The 21,349-nt window shown below is 48.5% G+C and overlaps 1 protein-coding gene across 8 annotated transcripts in view; it reads right to left on the minus strand.

Annotated features, from left to right (window-relative positions):
- ZC3H11A (zinc finger CCCH-type containing 11A) overlaps window positions 1-21,349 on the minus strand; it is a 68,351-nt gene that overhangs the window by 33,124 nt on the left and 13,878 nt on the right. For all 8 annotated transcript variants that reach the window (XM_073666559.1, XM_073666557.1, XM_073666553.1 and 5 more), the window contains 4 exons: window positions 15,900-15,980; window positions 12,145-12,237; window positions 11,835-11,906; window positions 11,566-11,673 (listed from right to left, as the gene is read on the minus strand). In XM_073666559.1, the coding sequence (XP_073522660.1) occupies window positions 11,566-11,673; window positions 11,835-11,906; window positions 12,145-12,237; window positions 15,900-15,980 (354 nt within the window). The remainder of the gene's footprint in view (window positions 1-11,565; window positions 11,674-11,834; window positions 11,907-12,144; window positions 12,238-15,899; window positions 15,981-21,349) is intronic.

Genomic DNA, 21,349 nt, shown 5'->3' on the forward strand with positions numbered 1-21,349 from the left:
GTCACCCTGGATCACGCCCGTGGAAGGAGGAAGGCCTTCCACGTGAACATGATGAAGGCTCATCATGAGCGGGAAGCGACTGCCCACCCAGTGTGCAACCTTCCCGAGGAAGGAGAGGTAGAAACCCTCCTGGATCTGCTCACCCAAGCCAAGGCGGGTGGGTCCATCGAGGATGTGGGGGTTGGCCACCAGCTCACGGAGGACCAACGGTCCCAGCTGGGGACCACCCTGCACCCCTTCCGGGGGCTGTTCAGCAGCCTGCCCGGAAGGACTGAGATGGCTGTCCACGACGTGGACACTGGCGATCACCCGCCGATCCGGCGTTCAGCATATCGGGTCTCTTTCGAGGTGCAGGGAAACATGCGCCAAGAGATAGACGAGATGCTGAAGCTGGGGGTGATCCAGGCATCCAGCAGCGCGTGGGCCTCGCCTGTAGTCCTCGTACCAAAGAAGGACCGAACTACACGGTTCTGCGTGGACTACCGGGGGCTCAACGCTGTAACGGCCACCGATGCGTTCCCCATACCACGCATCGATGACCTGCTCGATCGGATGGCCGGGGCTAAGTACCTGACCATCATGGATCTGAGCCGGGGGTACTGGCAGATTCCTCTGACCCCCGCGGCAAGGGAACGCTCTGCCTTTATCACCCCTTTTGGACTGTACGAGTCCACAGTGATGCCATTCGGCATGAAGAATGCCCCTGCCACTTTTCAGCGGATGGTCAATACGCTGCTTGAGGGACTTGAAGGGTACGCGGCTGCGTACTTGGACGATATTGCAGTCTTCAGTCCCACTTGGGAGGATCACCTAGAGCACCTGCGGCAGGTGCTCGGTCGGATCCACCGGGCAGGCTTGACCATCAAGCCGGAAAAGTGCCAGCTGGGCATGAGTGAGGTCCTCTACCTGGGTCACCGGGTAGGCGGGGGGGTTCTGAAGCCAGAACCTGGGAAAGTGGATGCCATCGCATCCTGGCCCACTCCTAGGACCAAAAAGCAGGTGATGTCCTTCTTGGGGACCGCCGGGTACTATAGGAGGTTCGTCCCACACTATAGCACCCTGGCCAAGCCCCTGACGGACCTCACCAAGAAGAAGCTGCCCGTCGCAGTCGACTGGACAGTCGCCTGCGAGACAGCTTTCGGGGCACTCAAGGCCGCCCTAAGTAGCTCCCCTGTACTGCAAGCTGCCGACTTCGACCGGCCGTTTGTGGTACAGACCGACGCCAGTGACTTTGGCCTCGGTGCTGTGCTAAGTCAGGTCAACACGACAGGCCAGGAACATCCTGTCTTGTACCTGAGCAGGAAGCTACTGCCCCGGGAGGTGGCTTACTCCACGGTGGAAAAAGAATGCCTGGCAATTGTATGGGCCCTGCAGCGTCTGCAGCCCTACTTGTACGGGAGCCATTTCACCGTGGAGACGGACCACAACCCCCTCAGCTGGTTACACACGGTTTCTGGGTCGAATGGCAGGTTGCTACGCTGGAGCCTCGCTCTCCAGCAGTACCACTTCTCCATTCGCCACAGAAGAGGCCGTGACCACGGTAACGCTGACGGGTTATCCCGGCAAGGGGAGGGTGCAGAAGGACGCACGGGGGAACACAGGAATGTGCTACCCCCTCGCGCCCTCGTATAGGGGGAGGTGTGATGAACCTGTAGCCGCCATCTTGGTAATGATAAATCATATCCAGGGATGGCCACACTTCAGCAGCCCCCACCCTTGGGACCTTCTGTTAAAACGTCAACTAGATAGTTTCCCCCCATCCAGGCTCCTGTAAGATAAGAAGCCTACTTAACACTTGAATGCTAGGAGCTTCAAAGACTTCGAGAGGAAACACAGCCAGCAGGGGGGGGTGCTTCGTCTATCTGTACCTGACCATTTGTCCCATAGGACTAGTTTCTTTGTCTGTCACAAGCATGGAGGCATAAGATATAGAAACATGAATAGTACACGCATGTTGCGTGGGATGGGCCAATAAAAAAATATCACGGCGTCCCGGAGCCATTGCGCACACAAGCCTCCGCGGTAGACGTTTGTACGTGCTCTGGAAGCCAAGATATAGCGCGGAGCCATTCCTGAGGACCGTATGGTATCATAATTGATATCAAAAGGTCGGTTACGGCGGCCCGAATCCATGGGAACCCCTGGGGGTATCATGAGACCATCCCAGAAGAAGTTATTGGGTTCCATAGAATTTGGGCTTCTGATCGAAGTTAGACCTGAGGGTGGAGACTGAGTCAGCTGACCTCACCAGCAGTGGGCGGGACAGGGCAGGTAAGATAGCAGGACAGACAAGAGACAAGTCAGTCTTGACCCAAGAGTGGTGTGCTGAACATCTGAGCACCAGCTGAGGCCACCAAGGGGAGGAGCAGTTTGACCATGCGGTGGTAGGCCTCAGCCTGTAACAAAGAACCGTGCCTGCGATCGCAGAATCCTCTCCCTGCGTCACAAGAAAATCAAGAAACCGGTAACTGATATGCTGTGGTGATTCTGTGTGTTGTATTCCATTGTTGTATAGTTTAGCCTGACCTTATACCTGTGTATATTTAGTTGTATATCGTGTATCTAGTGTATTATTATAATCAATTACCTCAAGTAATTGTGGGCCTGCCTTTTATTCTGCATAACGAACGCACGTCCGTGTGAGCTCGGCTCAAGCCAAAAACGCTACCCAGGGTTGGTTCCTGACCCGATATAGGCCCATTCACGGACTGGGCGTATATCTAAAATAGGGACTGGTGGCAGCATACCAACTGGGGATTGGGGAAGGCTGGTAGTGACGGTCGGAGGTTCAGATATATATATTCCTGGCGCGGCCAAGGAAGATATATATACCGCCCTCACTACAGAGGGCCCCGATACCCAGTAGGTTACAGGACAGTCTCCCTGGCGACCGCTTATCCTAGGTGCAGTTCCTTGACTGACCTGAGGCTAAGAGGGCGCTAGCGAGTTGTGCTGTGTAGTGACGTTACGGTTTAGTGACGTTGAAGGGATAACACACTACCGTGTTCCCTGCGCTGGTTGCAGCTTCCTGGCACTACTTTCTCTAGGTGCAGTACCTTGACTGACCTGAGAGGTAAGGGGGCGCCAGAGAGCTGCACCCACCGGCCGGCTTTCATCACATTGGTGGCAGAGCGGTGGGATTGCAGAATAATAGTGTTGTGGGACCCCTACTCCCAGGCACTAAAGACTGCCAGTGGTAACTTCCACTGCTGGAGTCTTAAGGTCAGCCCAACATTAGACGGTCAGGCTAAAAGTATAACAAGGTGTGTGCAAACTCAGGGTTGCAGCGGTGTCGGTTACCAAGATGGCAGACGGCACCAGGAGCAAGACCCTGCAGGAGGCTAATGCTACGGTCCGTGTGGCAGGAGGGGAGGACATTGTTACTCATGGCGAGGAGGAGTCCAGCCCGGGCACCTCAGGGAGCCAGTCCCCAGTATACGGTCCCGCAGTGGGCTGCCCACCACCTACCCAGCCCAGCCTGTCCAGATCACAAGCCCTTTTACAAGCGGCTATGGCAAGTCTCCAGTCTCATGGCGATGCCGTCTACAAAACCCTCCTGGCAGCATCAGAGAAGGCAGCGGAGGAGGAGCGTGCAGAGCGGGCTGCGGAGCGGGCTGCGGAGCGGGCTGCGGAGCGTGAAGCTGCAGAGCGCCGGGAGGTTGCGGAGCGTGCAGAGCGAGCTGCAGAGCGCCAGCACCAACTGGACCTGGCCCAGCGGGGGCTTCCGCTAGAGCAACCAACCCATCAGGAGACCAAGTCGTCCAAAGTCCGAGCTGAGGACTTCCCTCTACTGGAGAAGGATGGGGACCTGGACTCCTTTCTGGTGGCATTTGAACGGACCTGTCTTCAGCACCATCTGGCCCGGGATCAGTGGGCCAGATACCTGACCCCCCGTTTGAGGGGTAAGTCCCTGGATGCCTTGGGGGACTTACCTGCCGGGGAGGTACAGAACTACGACTGCATCAAGCGGGCCCTGATCCGGCAGTACAACCTCACTCCCGAGTCGTACCGCCAGAAGTTCCGGAGCCTGCTGCGTGGCCCCAAGGACACCTGGACCGATCATATGCGGGCGCTGTTGAGAGCCGCAGAGCACTGGACCTCGGGTCTAGCGCTTACTACCCGCCAGGAGGTCCAGGAACTGTTCGTCACGGAGCAGTTCTTGTGGAACTGCCCAGAGGACCTCCGACAGTTCCTCCGTGACCGAAAACCAACAGGGGCTTCTGCTACAGCCGCCCTGGCAGACGAGTATGCCAATAACAGGGCGCCTGAGCTGAAGAAGTCTGCCAGCAGCACCTGGAGAGGGGGTAAGCCCAGTCATGCCCCTGTTTCCCCGGCCCCTAGAACACAAGGGGTGTATCCCCCTGTTGCCCTCTCCAGGCAAGGACCAGACGTAAGACGTTGTCATCTATGCAACAAACCAGGACACTTTAGGGCTGAGTGTCCCCAGCGCCAAAAGACCCCATCCCAGTCCCAGAGAGCGCCCAATGTTTTGTGTGTGGGAGGGGGTGGTGGTAGGTCCCTGGACAACATCCAACCCGTCACCATAGGCCGTTCTGCGGTCATGGGACTGCGGGACACGGGCGCTGAACGAACACTGGTACGGCCTGAGGTGGTGTCCCCCCAGGACTTGGTACCAGGAAAGACTCTTTCCGTCTCCGGGGTTGGAGGCGTGGAGCCGGCACTTCCCGTTGCCATGGTGTATTTGGACTGGGGTGCCGGAAGGGGGATGCGGGAGGTGGGAGTAACGCCAAATATTCCCGCAAATGTTTTATTAGGGACCGACTTGGGGCGTCTAGTATCGCAGTATGTACCCTCTGAACCCCCAAGTTCGGCCCCCCAAGAGTGTATTGATTTGTCTGCTGCTAATGCCAACCATGTTGTATGTAGTGTGTGTCCTGCTGAGGAGGAGGGAGTGAAACCTGAGGGTAACACCTGCACAGACACAACACAAACAGGGTTAGTGAAAGCAGGTGGGGAGTGTGGGGATGCCCGCAGAGGTGCTCAGCCGGCGTGCCGTGACCTCTTGTCCTCCGGTGAGGGAGGGGGCGGGCAGGATTCTGTAGAGGGAAGCTCAGGGATGGAGAGGGGGGCAGCTACCGGCAGTGTAGGGCTCCCAGGGGTATCCAGGCTGCTGAGTATAGGCCCACTGCAGGGGGAGGAACAGGCCATGGGAGGTGGGGGTGTCCCAAGAGAGGAGCCACCAGGTAAGACCCCAGGGCAGGAGTTCCCCACATCCGAGATGTCCAAAGGCCTAGGAAGCCTGCCTGATCGGGCGGCTTGGTCAGAAACAGAGGGGAAGCAGGCACTACCCACGGTCACAGCGGTCATAGCCGCTGTCACCAGGAGTGGGAGCGCCGGAGCCCAAGGAGCCTTGCAGAGGTCCGACGGCTTCCCCACTTCTGACCAAGTGTCTGCCGGGTCAGACAGCGGCCAGGTGACATGCCCGGAGGGGCTGACGGAGGATGTGGCAGTTTCGTCGATTCTGGCCACATCAAGTCAGGAGTTTCAGGCTGCGTTGGAAGCAGACGACAGCCTGAAAGCTCTCAAGGAACAGGCGGCACAGCCTCCCATGGAGTCAGACTGCGAGCGTGTGGTCTGGGACCAGGGACGGCTGTACCGGGTAACGGTCCAGCAGGGTTCACCGGAGGCGTGGCCCAGGGACCGACAGTTAGTGGTACCCTATCCGTTCAGGGCGGAATTGTTGCGGATCGCACACGAGATTCCGATGGCCGGACACCTAGGGATCGCTAAAACCAAGGCCAGGATAGCTCAGCATTTCTACTGGCCTGGGATGGGAGCCGCGGTGGGTGCCTACTGCCGTTCGTGTGACACCTGTCAGAGGGTGGGGAAGGCGGGGCCGCGCCCCAAAGCCCCACTGGTAACTCTGCCAATCATCGAAGAGCCTTTCTCGAGGGTCGCTGTGGATCTTATTGGACCTCTGTCCACTCCCAGCCACTCCGGGAAATGCTTCATACTCACGGTAGTGGACTATGCCACCCGGTACCCGGAAGCGGTAGCTTTGTCGTCCATTCGGGCCGACAAGGTGGCTACCGCCTTACTGGAGATCTTCTCCAGAGTGGGTTTCCCCCAAGAAATGCTCACCGACCGAGGGACCCAGTTCATGTCGCGGCTGATGGAGTCCCTCTGTAAGCAAATGCAGGTGCAACATCTGGTGGCCAGCCCGTATCACCCACAGACTAATGGCCTGTGTGAGCGGTTCAATGGCACCTTAAAGCAGATGCTTAAGATGTTGGTCGACTCCCACGGGAGAGACTGGGAGCGTTACCTCCCACACCTCCTATTTGCTTACCGGGAGGTTCCGCAGGCCTCAACGGGGTTCTCCCCCTTTGAGCTCCTGTACGGGCGACGGGTACGGGGCCCCCTGGCTCTGGTGAAGGAAGCATGGGAAGGGGATTTGGCCACCCCCGAGGTGTCGGTCATCGAGTATGTCGTGCGCCACCGGGACAGGATGATGGCCTTGGCAAAGCTGGTGCAGGACAATATGGCCCAGGCCCAGGCCGACCAGAAGCGGTGGTACGACCAGAATGCTTGTGAGAGGACCTACCAGGTGGGTCAAAAGGTGTGGGTACTGGTCCCCGTACCACAGAACAAGCTTCAGGCAGCCTGGGAAGGTCCCTACTTCGTGCACCAGAAACTCAATGCCGTCACCTATCTGGTCACCCTGGATCACGCCCGTGGAAGGAGGAAGGCCTTCCACGTGAACATGATGAAGGCTCATCATGAGCGGGAAGCGACTGCCCACCCAGTGTGCAACCTTCCCGAGGAAGGAGAGGTAGAAACCCTCCTGGATCTGCTCACCCAAGCCAAGGCGGGTGGGTCCATCGAGGATGTGGGGGTTGGCCACCAGCTCACGGAGGACCAACGGTCCCAGCTGGGGACCACCCTGCACCCCTTCCGGGGGCTGTTCAGCAGCCTGCCCGGAAGGACTGAGATGGCTGTCCACGACGTGGACACTGGCGATCACCCGCCGATCCGGCGTTCAGCATATCGGGTCTCTTTCGAGGTGCAGGGAAACATGCGCCAAGAGATAGACGAGATGCTGAAGCTGGGGGTGATCCAGGCATCCAGCAGCGCGTGGGCCTCGCCTGTAGTCCTCGTACCAAAGAAGGACCGAACTACACGGTTCTGCGTGGACTACCGGGGGCTCAACGCTGTAACGGCCACCGATGCGTTCCCCATACCACGCATCGATGACCTGCTCGATCGGATGGCCGGGGCTAAGTACCTGACCATCATGGATCTGAGCCGGGGGTACTGGCAGATTCCTCTGACCCCCGCGGCAAGGGAACGCTCTGCCTTTATCACCCCTTTTGGACTGTACGAGTCCACAGTGATGCCATTCGGCATGAAGAATGCCCCTGCCACTTTTCAGCGGATGGTCAATACGCTGCTTGAGGGACTTGAAGGGTACGCGGCTGCGTACTTGGACGATATTGCAGTCTTCAGTCCCACTTGGGAGGATCACCTAGAGCACCTGCGGCAGGTGCTCGGTCGGATCCACCGGGCAGGCTTGACCATCAAGCCGGAAAAGTGCCAGCTGGGCATGAGTGAGGTCCTCTACCTGGGTCACCGGGTAGGCGGGGGGGTTCTGAAGCCAGAACCTGGGAAAGTGGATGCCATCGCATCCTGGCCCACTCCTAGGACCAAAAAGCAGGTGATGTCCTTCTTGGGGACCGCCGGGTACTATAGGAGGTTCGTCCCACACTATAGCACCCTGGCCAAGCCCCTGACGGACCTCACCAAGAAGAAGCTGCCCGTCGCAGTCGACTGGACAGTCGCCTGCGAGACAGCTTTCGGGGCACTCAAGGCCGCCCTAAGTAGCTCCCCTGTACTGCAAGCTGCCGACTTCGACCGGCCGTTTGTGGTACAGACCGACGCCAGTGACTTTGGCCTCGGTGCTGTGCTAAGTCAGGTCAACACGACAGGCCAGGAACATCCTGTCTTGTACCTGAGCAGGAAGCTACTGCCCCGGGAGGTGGCTTACTCCACGGTGGAAAAAGAATGCCTGGCAATTGTATGGGCCCTGCAGCGTCTGCAGCCCTACTTGTACGGGAGCCATTTCACCGTGGAGACGGACCACAACCCCCTCAGCTGGTTACACACGGTTTCTGGGTCGAATGGCAGGTTGCTACGCTGGAGCCTCGCTCTCCAGCAGTACCACTTCTCCATTCGCCACAGAAGAGGCCGTGACCACGGTAACGCTGACGGGTTATCCCGGCAAGGGGAGGGTGCAGAAGGACGCACGGGGGAACACAGGAATGTGCTACCCCCTCGCGCCCTCGTATAGGGGGAGGTGTGATGAACCTGTAGCCGCCATCTTGGTAATGATAAATCATATCCAGGGATGGCCACACTTCAGCAGCCCCCACCCTTGGGACCTTCTGTTAAAACGTCAACTAGATAGTTTCCCCCCATCCAGGCTCCTGTAAGATAAGAAGCCTACTTAACACTTGAATGCTAGGAGCTTCAAAGACTTCGAGAGGAAACACAGCCAGCAGGGGGGGGTGCTTCGTCTATCTGTACCTGACCATTTGTCCCATAGGACTAGTTTCTTTGTCTGTCACAAGCATGGAGGCATAAGATATAGAAACATGAATAGTACACGCATGTTGCGTGGGATGGGCCAATAAAAAAATATCACGGCGTCCCGGAGCCATTGCGCACACAAGCCTCCGCGGTAGACGTTTGTACGTGCTCTGGAAGCCAAGATATAGCGCGGAGCCATTCCTGAGGACCGTATGGTATCATAATTGATATCAAAAGGTCGGTTACGGCGGCCCGAATCCATGGGAACCCCTGGGGGTATCATGAGACCATCCCAGAAGAAGTTATTGGGTTCCATAGAATTTGGGCTTCTGATCGAAGTTAGACCTGAGGGTGGAGACTGAGTCAGCTGACCTCACCAGCAGTGGGCGGGACAGGGCAGGTAAGATAGCAGGACAGACAAGAGACAAGTCAGTCTTGACCCAAGAGTGGTGTGCTGAACATCTGAGCACCAGCTGAGGCCACCAAGGGGAGGAGCAGTTTGACCATGCGGTGGTAGGCCTCAGCCTGTAACAAAGAACCGTGCCTGCGATCGCAGAATCCTCTCCCTGCGTCACAAGAAAATCAAGAAACCGGTAACTGATATGCTGTGGTGATTCTGTGTGTTGTATTCCATTGTTGTATAGTTTAGCCTGACCTTATACCTGTGTATATTTAGTTGTATATCGTGTATCTAGTGTATTATTATAATCAATTACCTCAAGTAATTGTGGGCCTGCCTTTTATTCTGCATAACGAACGCACGTCCGTGTGAGCTCGGCTCAAGCCAAAAACGCTACCCAGGGTTGGTTCCTGACCCGATATAGGCCCATTCACGGACTGGGCGTATATCTAAAATAGGGACTGGTGGCAGCATACCAACTGGGGATTGGGGAAGGCTGGTAGTGACGGTCGGAGGTTCAGATATATATATTCCTGGCGCGGCCAAGGAAGATATATATACCGCCCTCACTACAGAGGGCCCCGATACCCAGTAGGTTACAGGACAGTCTCCCTGGCGACCGCTTATCCTAGGTGCAGTTCCTTGACTGACCTGAGGCTAAGAGGGCGCTAGCGAGTTGTGCTGTGTAGTGACGTTACGGTTTAGTGACGTTGAAGGGATAACACACTACCGTGTTCCCTGCGCTGGTTGCAGCTTCCTGGCACTACTTTCTCTAGGTGCAGTACCTTGACTGACCTGAGAGGTAAGGGGGCGCCAGAGAGCTGCACCCACCGGCCGGCTTTCATCACACCTATCATGAGAAATCTAGGGTATAAACTTCAATCCATATGCAAATCATGCTGAAAGTGATACCGATAAAGAATTTAGACTGAGCCCCAAAGGGGACAGTGATGAGAATATCTATAAAGCACTGTGGAATAAGATGAGAAAAAAATAATAATTTTACTTGCATCATGCACAGCAGTATAGTCTACATACAACTGTGGGTTATGTGTGCATGGTGCACAAGTGTATGCTTAAAAAAGAGAAAACCTATTGTAGAAGGAGCTATCAGGGACTTTCTCCCAGCTCAGGCAGCAATTCCCCTGCTTCTTACAGCACCTTCTCTTCCAGTCTGCTTTGCCGACGAGGCATCACTGTCGATGTCATACTGATTGACAATCAGATTGGGGGAGCCGCCTGTCAATCAGCATGACATTGGAAGGGATGACCTTGTCAACAGAGCAGAGCTGAAGAGAAGGCGCTGTTGTCGATGCAACGTCATGCAGCGACTGTTCTGAACAGAGACAGGTCTGCATGCAAGTTCTACGCCCAACAGGGGGAAAAAAAAGTCTAAAGTCCAGGATAACCCGTTTAAGTGACTGCCATATTTTAATCATAGATATTTAAGTGATATTAAAGGACAGAATCATTGCTTTCACTTGATACCAGACTAAATATATTTGCTGCAAAACAAAGCCCAATAAGGAAAAGGTGGGGAAAACTGCTAGCGACAGCAGGAAGGAAGATCACAGCCTATAAGCATCTTATCTATCTGCCTGTATAATCTAAAGATATCCTGAAGGTGAAGGAGAGCAGAACCCCTCTTCAAGATATCAAGCCCTTTGCCAATTAAAGAAGTTGCCGAGTTCTTTTTTTTCAATTGCCACAATGTATTCAGCATGTGCCCATAAGTATTTTTGTAATTACCTTTAGTTGTATGTATTGCCTGTGAGCGGCGCTATCGCTGGCCACTCACAGGCATCACGTGACCCCCGGCTGCAGCCGACTGACAAGTGAGGCATGACATCAGTGACGCGCTCCCCGCGGTGGATGCTGGACTGTGGGCGGGGTTACCCCGCGAGTTACACCCAGCATCCACTGCGTGCTTTCCCGATGAATGAGGAGAGGGAGAGCGCGCGGTGGATGCCGGGTGTGACGTGCGGGGTAACCCTGCCCACAGCCGAGCATCCACCATGGAGCGCAGCACTGGGAGACACATGGCTGCAGCCGGAACTTGATGTGACATCAGCAGATGTCAGAGTAATTACAAAAATACTTATGGGCACATGCTAAATACATTGAGGCAATTCAAAAAGTAGTGGACAACTCCTTTAAGGACTATTTAACTCTGTCACACTTCAACAGGTCTATTATTTTATAATAATCAGCGAGCATGTAACCTCTTAAAAAAGTCATTTATTGACTCCAAGACGAGGATGTCTGCTTTTTAGTCAATATAGTTATTTTAATTATGTAGGCATAAATGGCATGGACGAACTCTGCATGTCCTGAATGTTTATTTTTAGGACTCCGATGTGGTCAAAAAATATTTGATTCAGAATTTTATAATAGGTGGCCAAAATTGTAAAGTGCCAATTAGCATCTTCATAATGTGCCACATCTCTATTCTGTAACACTTTACAGACATGGTCATCACTCACTTTCCAGAATGAGTTCACACTATTGTACAATTCAAGTTTAATTTGGTTAAAGGAAGACGTTTGACTACTTGGCTTAAAACTGCTTTACAGCAAATCTTAAACCAAACATCATTTCTAGCTACAAACTCCAGGTACCTTTTTTTGGTGGAAATTCTGGGCCATCAGTAGGTGTGGCAATTCTCTTCCCAAGTCTTTCTGATAATGATTTCTTTACAGAAGGCAGGACCTCTCCATCAGAAGCAGCTTGTGGAATAGAGAAAAAGAATATTTGTAACAAATCTGCTGTTCCTGTATATGCAATTAATATGTTACAATAGAACATACAAGATCATTGAGAAAAGTCCAAATTTTGCATATAATTACAGAACAGGTCACAAAATAAAGCAGTTAGGCAGATGCACTACCTAATGGACTGTCTCCCTGGAATTTCTTGCGTTTTCCCAATCTTTGTGCCAAACTAAGGTTTGTTGCTAAATCTGTTTGAAAACAAAAATATATTTTAGACATGAATATATTATAGTGTGTATACGTGCCTGAGAGAGATTATATATATATTTATTTTACATATAAGCTGATGACAACCCACCCAATGTTGGACAAGCATAATGACAAACATTCCTCTAATTACTTTCTTTAACATTTTCAGGAAAAAGGGCTTCAGTAACATTAATAGTCATAGACACAAAGAGGATTAGCTGAAACCCATCTGGCTACCTTTGTTGGTGAACTTTACAGTCCGCTGAAATGAAATTCTGTTGTCTGTTTGGTTATAGTATGAAACAGAAATTTCTGAAGAAGCAGTGGAATCTGGAAAAAAAAAGAAACAGAACAAGCTTCAGTATTTTAGAAAAGGCTCCGTATCTGAAAAAATAATTTTTTTTTATAAACATTGTAAATGTGGATTAAATAAGTCAGGACTAGTAAACTTAGCAAAATCAAAATGTCTATCATTTATTTATTTTGAAACACATTCTATTCCCGATACGATCAAGATAATGGCGGAGAAGACCCTGGTGTATCTATCTAGGCATGCACAAGATCGATCTTCCTACAGAGTTTTCATCCATCAAGTCGCCATGGCTCGAGACCGAGCTGAAGGCAGTTAAATACAAATAAATAGAAATTCACGATAGACTTATCCTGCAGATTGTTGGAGGTCTGTGTCTGGAAACCCCCCACGATCACTCAAAAAACTGCTCTGAAGCTCAATGTTCAACAAACAGAATCAGTGCATAAGCGAATTCACAGAGCACAGTATGGGCATTAGGGTGCAGTCAGACTGCTGGATTACTCGTGCGAGGATCGCCTTGCAATCCTTAAACTGGTAGTCTGCTCTCATGACCAGAGCGTGACAGCTGCATAGAAATACATGCTGTGACACTCAGGTCAGGACAGCCAGTCGGAGGATCACATCGCGAAAGTAATACGCCAGTCTGATTGCACCCTAAGGCCACGGCCCCACTAGCAGTATTTGGTCAGTGTTCGGTCAGTATTTTTTCTCAGGAGTGGGAGCCAAAACCAGGTGAGGAACAATCAGAGAAAAAGTATAAGGCTATATGCAAACTATGCGTTTTTGCAGTGCTTTTTCCGCCACGGAATCGCAGCGAAAACGCTTGTTAATAGGTCTGCCAGCTATAGCAATGGTAATCCTGATGTGCTGTGTACATGATGTGGGAATTTCCACTCTGGATTACCATTGCGGAGAAAAAACGCAGCATGACCATTGTTCGGGCGTTTCAGCCGCAAATTCGCACCCATTGACTTGAATTGAACAGCAGCAAAACCACAGGTATGGAGAGGAGGCCTACAACTCCTTTCATCCGACCACCCATCCAGCTGATAACAGCAAGAGCGGCGTGGCTGGGGGGAGCAGTAGTTCTCAGCCAAGCCGGCTACCAAGCAGTTAAAAAAAAACAAAGTAAAAAAAAAAACCTTTACACTCACCTGTCCGGCGCCCCCCGTGTCCTCGTTGTGGTCCCCGGTGATCCTCTCCTCCCAGCAGCCAGCGGTATACTGCTGGGAGCACGCTCGCTCCCAGCAGTATACTGTGCTGCCAGGACCTGCGGTCACGTGAGCGATCAGCTGATCACTTACATGACCTCACCGTGGGAACATTCTCAAGAACGTTCCCATGGTGGTAATTTCACTGGGGCTTATCATGAACCTCCTGCCAGCGTCATGTACACTGACAAGAGTGATTTTACACTCCTGTCAGTATACAGTGCTGTCTTCTACATGAGTGTCATCAGTGATTGCTGATATCTGTTTAGCCTTTTCTGGTTAGATTTTATAGGGGGACCCCACATCAATTTTTTTCTGTGGTCCCCCTGTAATCTAGCCAGTAAAGGCTAAACAAACAGCTGTGGGCTGATATTAATAGCCAGGGAACACTGTTGGCTAATGGCCCCTTTCCCGGCTCCTTATAGCCCCCAGTGATAGGCTTTCCCTGTGCTGGTTATAAAAATGACGCATGAGCCCACGCTATTTTTTTCTTTTTAAATTTTAGGCTCTGTGCCCACGATCCAGACGTAGCAGCGCTTTGGACTCATATTTTTGCTGCGTCCAAAACGTTGCATTCTATTTAACGTGTTCACTGAACCATGCGTATTTACCGCATTCAATAGATTCTAGTGGTCAAACACTTATGTTTGCTGTGTTCAAGCAGCTTGTAATCACTCTGCAGTGATATCAGCGTAGGCTGTCCTTACATCTCACACAGGAGCAGCCTTGCCTCTTCTAGACTACTCCTGTGTGAGCTATAACGACAGCCTGCCCTGCTCTCACTGCAGAGAGTAGAAGTTGAACACACAACAAACATAAATTGGTAATTTACCATGTTCACTACACAGTAAAACTGACCTGGCAATAAGATGCTCCAGGTCAGTACTACTATGCAGATACCATTTGTATACAAACACCTTTGCTTGTGTCACCTGTTTCCTAAACCCATAACGCTTTCAATTTTTGAGATATCGGTGTGTGGAACAGTTTATTTTTGCCCCTGAGCCAAAGCTTTTACCAGGGCTGTGGAGTCAGTAAGCCAAACCACAGACTCAGACTCCTCAATTTCCCTGACTCCCGACCCCACTGCCTCACTACTGAGCATGTACATAAAGTGCAGCACACATTCATCTCAACTAAAAGCCGACATCCTTAGATCAGGAATAGGACAGACATTTATAGGACATTTCATCTTTCCCAAATTCTTATGAAAACATTTACAGCACATCCTGCATTGTACCACTATACCCAATTTATTATGTATTTTAGGAGTTGGTCCATTTATACAGACTCCATAGCCCTGGTTTTTACCTATACAATTTTGGGGAAGATACAATGCTTAGATCGCCTCTTATTGAAAATGCGCGGCGGCTAAAAAGTCAAAATTCTGAAGTTTCAATTATTTTTCTTGTTACACCATTTACGGATCAGATTAGTTTACATTTTTGATAGATCGGAATTTTATGAACGCAGCGATACCAAATGTGTATTTTTTTAATGGTTTTATTTTTAATTGGGCAAAAGGAGTTGATTTGAACTGGTGTTATTTTTCCATACTTTTTTTTTTATTTAAATGTATTTTACTTTTTTTTCTGTATATAAATAGTCCCCTTAGAGAACTTGAAGCTTCGCTCATGTGATCGCTTGTGCTATACATAGCAATACATCAGCACTGCTATGTATAGCCAAAATCAAGATCTCCTACAAACACCAGCTACAGGCTGGCTTTCACAGGAGAATGGTCATGACAAGCACGGAGGTGTTCAGCAGACCTCCGGCTGTCCTGGCAGGCCCGCGGTCATGTCACGGGAGTATTGAATGACACACCTGCCGATGCGCGTTAAATGTGCCGTCAAAGATTGACAGCATGATTTAACAGGTTAACAGCTGCAGACGGCTTTCCGCTCCACCTACGCTTGTTAAAGACACATGATGGCTTATTAAATAAGCCATCATCTTCCGGGAAAGATAGGGGCTCAACGTTGTGAGTCCACATCAAAGACAGGGACACGACATGTGACATACATGTATGTCATATGTTGTTAATGGATTAAGAGCAGAGCAGTTTTCTTTTGACTAGTGGAGGCCTCTGGATCTGTAGCCTCCTGACCTGCAGGATGAGTATGTGAAAGATATTTAAAAAAAAAAATAAAAAAAAAGGCCCATTTCAAACATCAGCATATTATAAAGTTAAAGTCTGTACTCCTGTTGTGATGAAGTATACTTGTAAATATTCTTTTACTAGTTACCACTGTATACAAAAGCAATTCTATACTTTACTTTGTAATCTACTGACAGATACTGGCGAGCCTAGGACCAAAAAGGGCACTCTTTTGGTCTTAGTTAGGCTAACTCTACAGAGACATTTAGCATGTATAGCAGCTTTCCAGACACACACTAAAGGTACAAATGAGAACGTAGCCTTCAATTTATAGCAAACCTTACACATAAATCACAAGACATCTTACCATTGCTGGCTACCTCTCGATCCTTCTGTTTTTCAGACTTTAACTCTTTTAGCGTTTTAATACCATAGTTTAGGTTAACATCTGCAAAAAATTTCAACAAGACAATCTGTATTCCCTTAACAGCAGTAGCGGCAGTTTGTATGCATTATATAGGGTGAGAGAGTAGCATCTTTAATAGGACATACATAAAACTTCCTGACACTTGTTGACCCCCATAATTAGGTTTTTGTGTAAAGACCTAAAGCCAGATTAAGGCTGCCCACACTTAATCAAAAGCAGTTCGCTTGCTGATCATCAAGACAAACACCTTGGTTATCGGTCTACCCTATATGGTTAGGAAAGGGTGGAGAAGAAGCCTGCTCACACATCCCTCTCTAGTAGCTCACTTTGTCTCTTGGTTTTGCTGGACTGTTCCTAATGAAGGGTAACAACATTAGGGTGGTCTCCTGTGAATAGACGATAACTCAAGTTGAAAATAGCCCTTTAATTCCTTTCTGACACTTATGTGATGATTGGGAAGTAGTTTCGATGACATGACATATAGGTGTGTCATGGTGATCATGAGGGCACATGAGCTGTGCCCGTACAAACACAGCCGGGAGCTCCGTCTGACAGCCAAGCTCCTGCAGCAGCAGCCAGCACCAATTCTGGCTGTTTACCCCTCTGGGCACCACGCCCAATAGTGACCAAAGGTGGACACCGCCAGAACAGAAGCCATACGGAGTCCAAAGTTACTCCATCTGCCTCATTACAGTAGATTGTTCTGTCAAAGTAACTGTCTGAATCACACATTTTTGGGATTTAGTGGAAACTCCAAAGAAGGGGTCAGCATAGAACACAGGAAAAATGTGAACTTAGACTTAAAAGCAAAATGTTATGTACTCCAAAATGCTACCAATAAAAGCTCCAGCTCATTCTAAAAAAAAACAACTCAGGTCCGACATCTGTCAAAGGAAATATCAGGGGTCTTCATGTTAGTGGTAGCACAAAGGCTATGGAAAAGCCCCACAGATCTAACCCCCCCCCCCTCTCCCCTCCAAAATATCCAGCAAAATCTACACTACAAAATCCAAATGTCCCTCCTCCACGCTGAGCCGGTGTGCATCCACATATCTGGCACTAGTGTAGCAGGGAGGGCGCATTTATCAATGTACAGGGTGCGAGTCTCCAAAGAAGCGAGCTAGGAGCAATGTATTGGGAACTAAAATAGCATCTTTTCAATTTCCACTCTGCAACACTAATTTCTAAAAAAACCATCTGTGGGGTCAAAATAGTCAGCACATTACATAGTAACATAGTGTTTCTTCAACCTTAAAAACTAAGTCCATCTAGTACAACCCATAGCCTAACTTGTTGATCCAGAGGAAGGCAAAAAAAAAACATGTGGCAAACACTAAGCTCCACATTGGGGAAAAAAATCCTTCCTGACTCCATACGACAATCAGACTAGTTCCCTGGATCAATGCCCTATCAAGGAATCTAGTATATATAACCTGTAATATTATACTTTTCAAGAAAGGCATCCATGCCCTTCTTAAATTTTAGTAGTGAATCACTCATTACAACATCATGCAGCAGAGAGTTCCATAGTCTCACTGCTCTTACAGTAAAGAATCCCCATCTGTGATTATGATTAAACCTTCTTTCCTCCAGACGTAGAAGATGCCCCCTTGTCCCAGTCTCAGGCCTCAGAGTAAAAAGATCAGTAGAAAGGTCTTTGTACTGTCCCCTCATATACTTGTACATAGTAATAAGATCACCCCTAAGCCTTCATTTTCCAAACTAAATAACCCCAAGTGTAATAACCTGTCTTGGTATTGCAGACCCCACAGTCCTCTAATAACCTTGGTCGCTCTTCTCTGCACCCGCTCTAGTTTAGCTATGTCTTTCTTATACACCGGAGACCAGAACTGTACACAGTATTCTAAGTGTGGTCGCACTAGTGACTTGTATAGAGGTAAAATTATGTTCTCCTCATGAGCATCTATGTCTTAATGCATCCCATTATTTTATTTGCCTTTGCAGCAGCTGCCTGACACTGGCCACTAAACGTGAGCTTGTCGTCCACCAATACACCCAGGTCTTTTTCAGTGACAGTTTTGCCCAGTGTTTTACAATTAAGCATATAATTATACGTTTTATTTCTTCTGCCCAAGTGCATGATCTTACATTTATCCCCATTAAAGCTCATTTGCCATTTATCAGCCCAAGCTTCTAGTTTACATAGATCCTCCTGTAATATAAAATTGTCCTCCTCTGTATTGATTACCATGCAGTTTAGTGTCATCTGCAAATATTGAAATACTACTCTGTATGCCCCCTACAAGGTCATTAATAAATATGTTAAAAAGAAGGGGGCCCAATACTGACCCCTGTGGTACCACACTGTTAACTGTGACCCAGTCTGAGTGCGTTCCATTAACCACTTCGCGCCAGAGCCTGTTTTTGCCTTCGTGACCGGGCCAATTTTTTCAATTCTGACCACTGCCAGTTTATGAAGTAATTACCCTGGAACGCTTCAACGTATTCCCCTGATTCTGAGATTGTTTTTTCGTGACATATTGTACTTCATGATAGTGGTAAAATTTCTTCGATATCACTTGCGTTTATTTGTGAAAAAATCGGAAATTTGGCGAAAATTTTGAAAATTTTGCAATTTTCAAACTTTGAATTTTCATGCCCTTAAATCAGAGAGATATGTCACACAAAATAGTTAATAAATAACATTTCCCACATGTCTACTTTACATCAGCACAATTTTGGAACCCAAATTTTTTTTTGTTAGGGAGCTATAAGGGTTAAAAGTTGACCAGCGATTTCTCATTTTTCCAACAAAATTTACAAAAACATTTTTTTTAGGGACCACATCATATTTGAAGTCACTTTGAGGGGTCTTTATGACAGAAAATACCCAAAAGTGACACCATTCTAAAAACTGCACCCCTCAAGGTGCTCAAAACCACATTCAAGAACTTTATTAACCCTTCAGGTGCTTCACAGGAATTTTTGGAATGTGGAAGAAAAAAAACTAACATTTAACTTTTTTCACAAAAATGTTACTTTAGACCCAATTTTTTTATTTTCACATGGGTAACATGAAAAAATGGACCCCAAATTTTTTTGTGCAATTTCTCTTGAGCGTGCTGATACCCCATATGTGAGGGAAAACCACTGTTTGGGCGCACGGCAGGGTTCGGAAGGGAAGGAGCGCCATTTGACTTTTTGAATGTAAAATTTGTCTGAATAATTAGCGGACGCCATGTTGCATTTGGGGAGCCCCTAATGTGCCTAAACAGTGGAAACCCCCCACAAGTGCCACCATTTTGGAAACTATACCCCTTAGGGAACTTATCTAGATGTGTGGTGAGCACCTTGCACCCCCAGCTGCTTCACAGAAGTTTATAATATTGAGCCGTAAAAATAAAATTTTCACATTTTTCCCATAAAAAATGTTTTTCATTCCCTAATTTTGCATTATCATAAGGGTAATAGGATAAATTGCACCATGAAATTTGTTGTACAATTTCTCCTGAGTACGCGGATACCCCATATGTGGGGGAAAACCACTGCTTTGGTGTACGGCAGGGTTCGGAAGAGAAAGGAGCGCTATGTTGGCTGGGATAGGTGGCAGACACCATGTCACATTTGAAGAGTCGCTGACATGCCGAAACAGCAGAAACCCCCACAAGTGACCCCATTTTGTAAACTACACCTCTCAAGGAATTTATCTAGGGAAGTAGTGAGCATTTTTTAATTTTTAAATTTATACCATTGGGCAGTGAAAAAAGCATAATTATATTTTTACCACAAAAAAATGTTTTACCCTCAGATTTTACATTTTCACACAGGGCAATGGGTAAAAATGGTGCCGAAATGTGTCACACAATTTCTTCTAAAAGTGTCAATACCCCATATGTGGCTGTATCGTACTACTTAGCCATACGGTGAGATTTGAGGGGTAAGGAGCGCTATTTGACAATTGGAGAACAAATTATTGTAGAATAGGCATTTGGATTTGGGAGCACAAAATTTTCTGAATTTCTTTTGGGGGGCAAGGACCATTTTGCTTTTCCAGAGCCTTTCTGCTACCAGTAACTTGGAAGTCCCTTATATTTTTAACAGATGATGGACCTGAGTGGGGACTAGCTTTTTTTGAGGACTGAGTTGAAGCTTTTATTGGGAACATTTTACGTAACATTTATCCGGCGCTCTAGGCTGAGCACTTACATCGGGGTTTCCATCTAATTTTCCAAGTGATGTAATTCAGATGAAACCCCTGCAGGATCCATTCACTGTAATGAGGCAGCAGAGTTACTCTGGACTCCGTCTGGCCTCTGTTTAGTGGGGTCCTTTTTTTCAGAAGTGCACAAAACTGTGGCCAACCGCACTTTTATGCATGCCTAAAACAAATGACACCGTGGGATCCCAGGCTAGACGGCGTCCACAGTGGCCTATATCTGCCTCATTACAGGGAATCTTCCATCATGGGTTCTGGCTGAATCACATATTTCAGAGATTTACACGGAAACTCTGGTGTAAGTGCTCAGCGCAGAGCACAGGATAAATGTGAGCAGAGCCTTACTGGGATCTTTGGGAGACATAATAAACAAATCAGTAGCAGGTGAATAATATTTGTTTTATTTATTTTTTATGCCGTTCCTAGTGTGATATAACTGATTAGATTACTTTATTCTTCGGGTCGGTGCGATTACAGAGATACCAGATTTATATCGGGTTTTTATGACTGACAGCTGTCACACACTAAAATACGCTTTTTTTTTTTGCAAAATCTAGTTTTTGCATCACCATATTTTGAGAGCTATAATTTTTCCATATTTCGGCCGATAGAGTCATGTGACGGCTTGTATTTTGCGGGACGAGTTGAAATTTTTATTGGAACCATTTTTGGGCACGTGACATTTTTTGATCACTTTCTATTCCGTTTTTTGGGAGGTAAAGTTAACAAAAACAAACACTTCAGGAATTGTTTTTTGAGTTTTTTTTATGCCGTTCTGCGTGTGGTAAAAGTGATCAAGCAGCGTTATTCTTTGGGTCAGTACGTTTACAGCGATACTACACTTACTGTATTTTTTTCGTGTTTTGGCGCTTTTACACAATAAAACAATTTTATAGAAAAAAAAATATTTTTTTTGCATTGCTTTATTCTGAGCGCTATAACTTTTTTATTTTTTGGCTGATGGAGCTGTATGGCGGCTTTTTTTTGCGGAACAAGATGACGTTTTCAGTGGTACCATTTTTATTTCTATTCTGCTTTTTGATCGCATTTTTTTCCACTTTTTGTTTGGCGATATGATGAAAAAGCATATTTTTTTGCTTCGATTTTTATTTATTTTTATTACGGTGTGCACAGAAGGAGTTAGTGTGACAGTTTTATAGCTCGGGTTGTTTCGGACGCGGCGATACCAAATATGTGTATTTTTTTGGGTTTT

The sequence above is a fragment of the Phyllobates terribilis genome, unplaced genomic scaffold, assembly GCF_046119375.1.
Source record: "Phyllobates terribilis strain yellow unplaced genomic scaffold, ASM4611937v1 Scaffold_2__4_contigs__length_985480577, whole genome shotgun sequence".
Lineage (NCBI taxonomy): Eukaryota > Metazoa > Chordata > Amphibia > Anura > Dendrobatidae > Phyllobates > Phyllobates terribilis.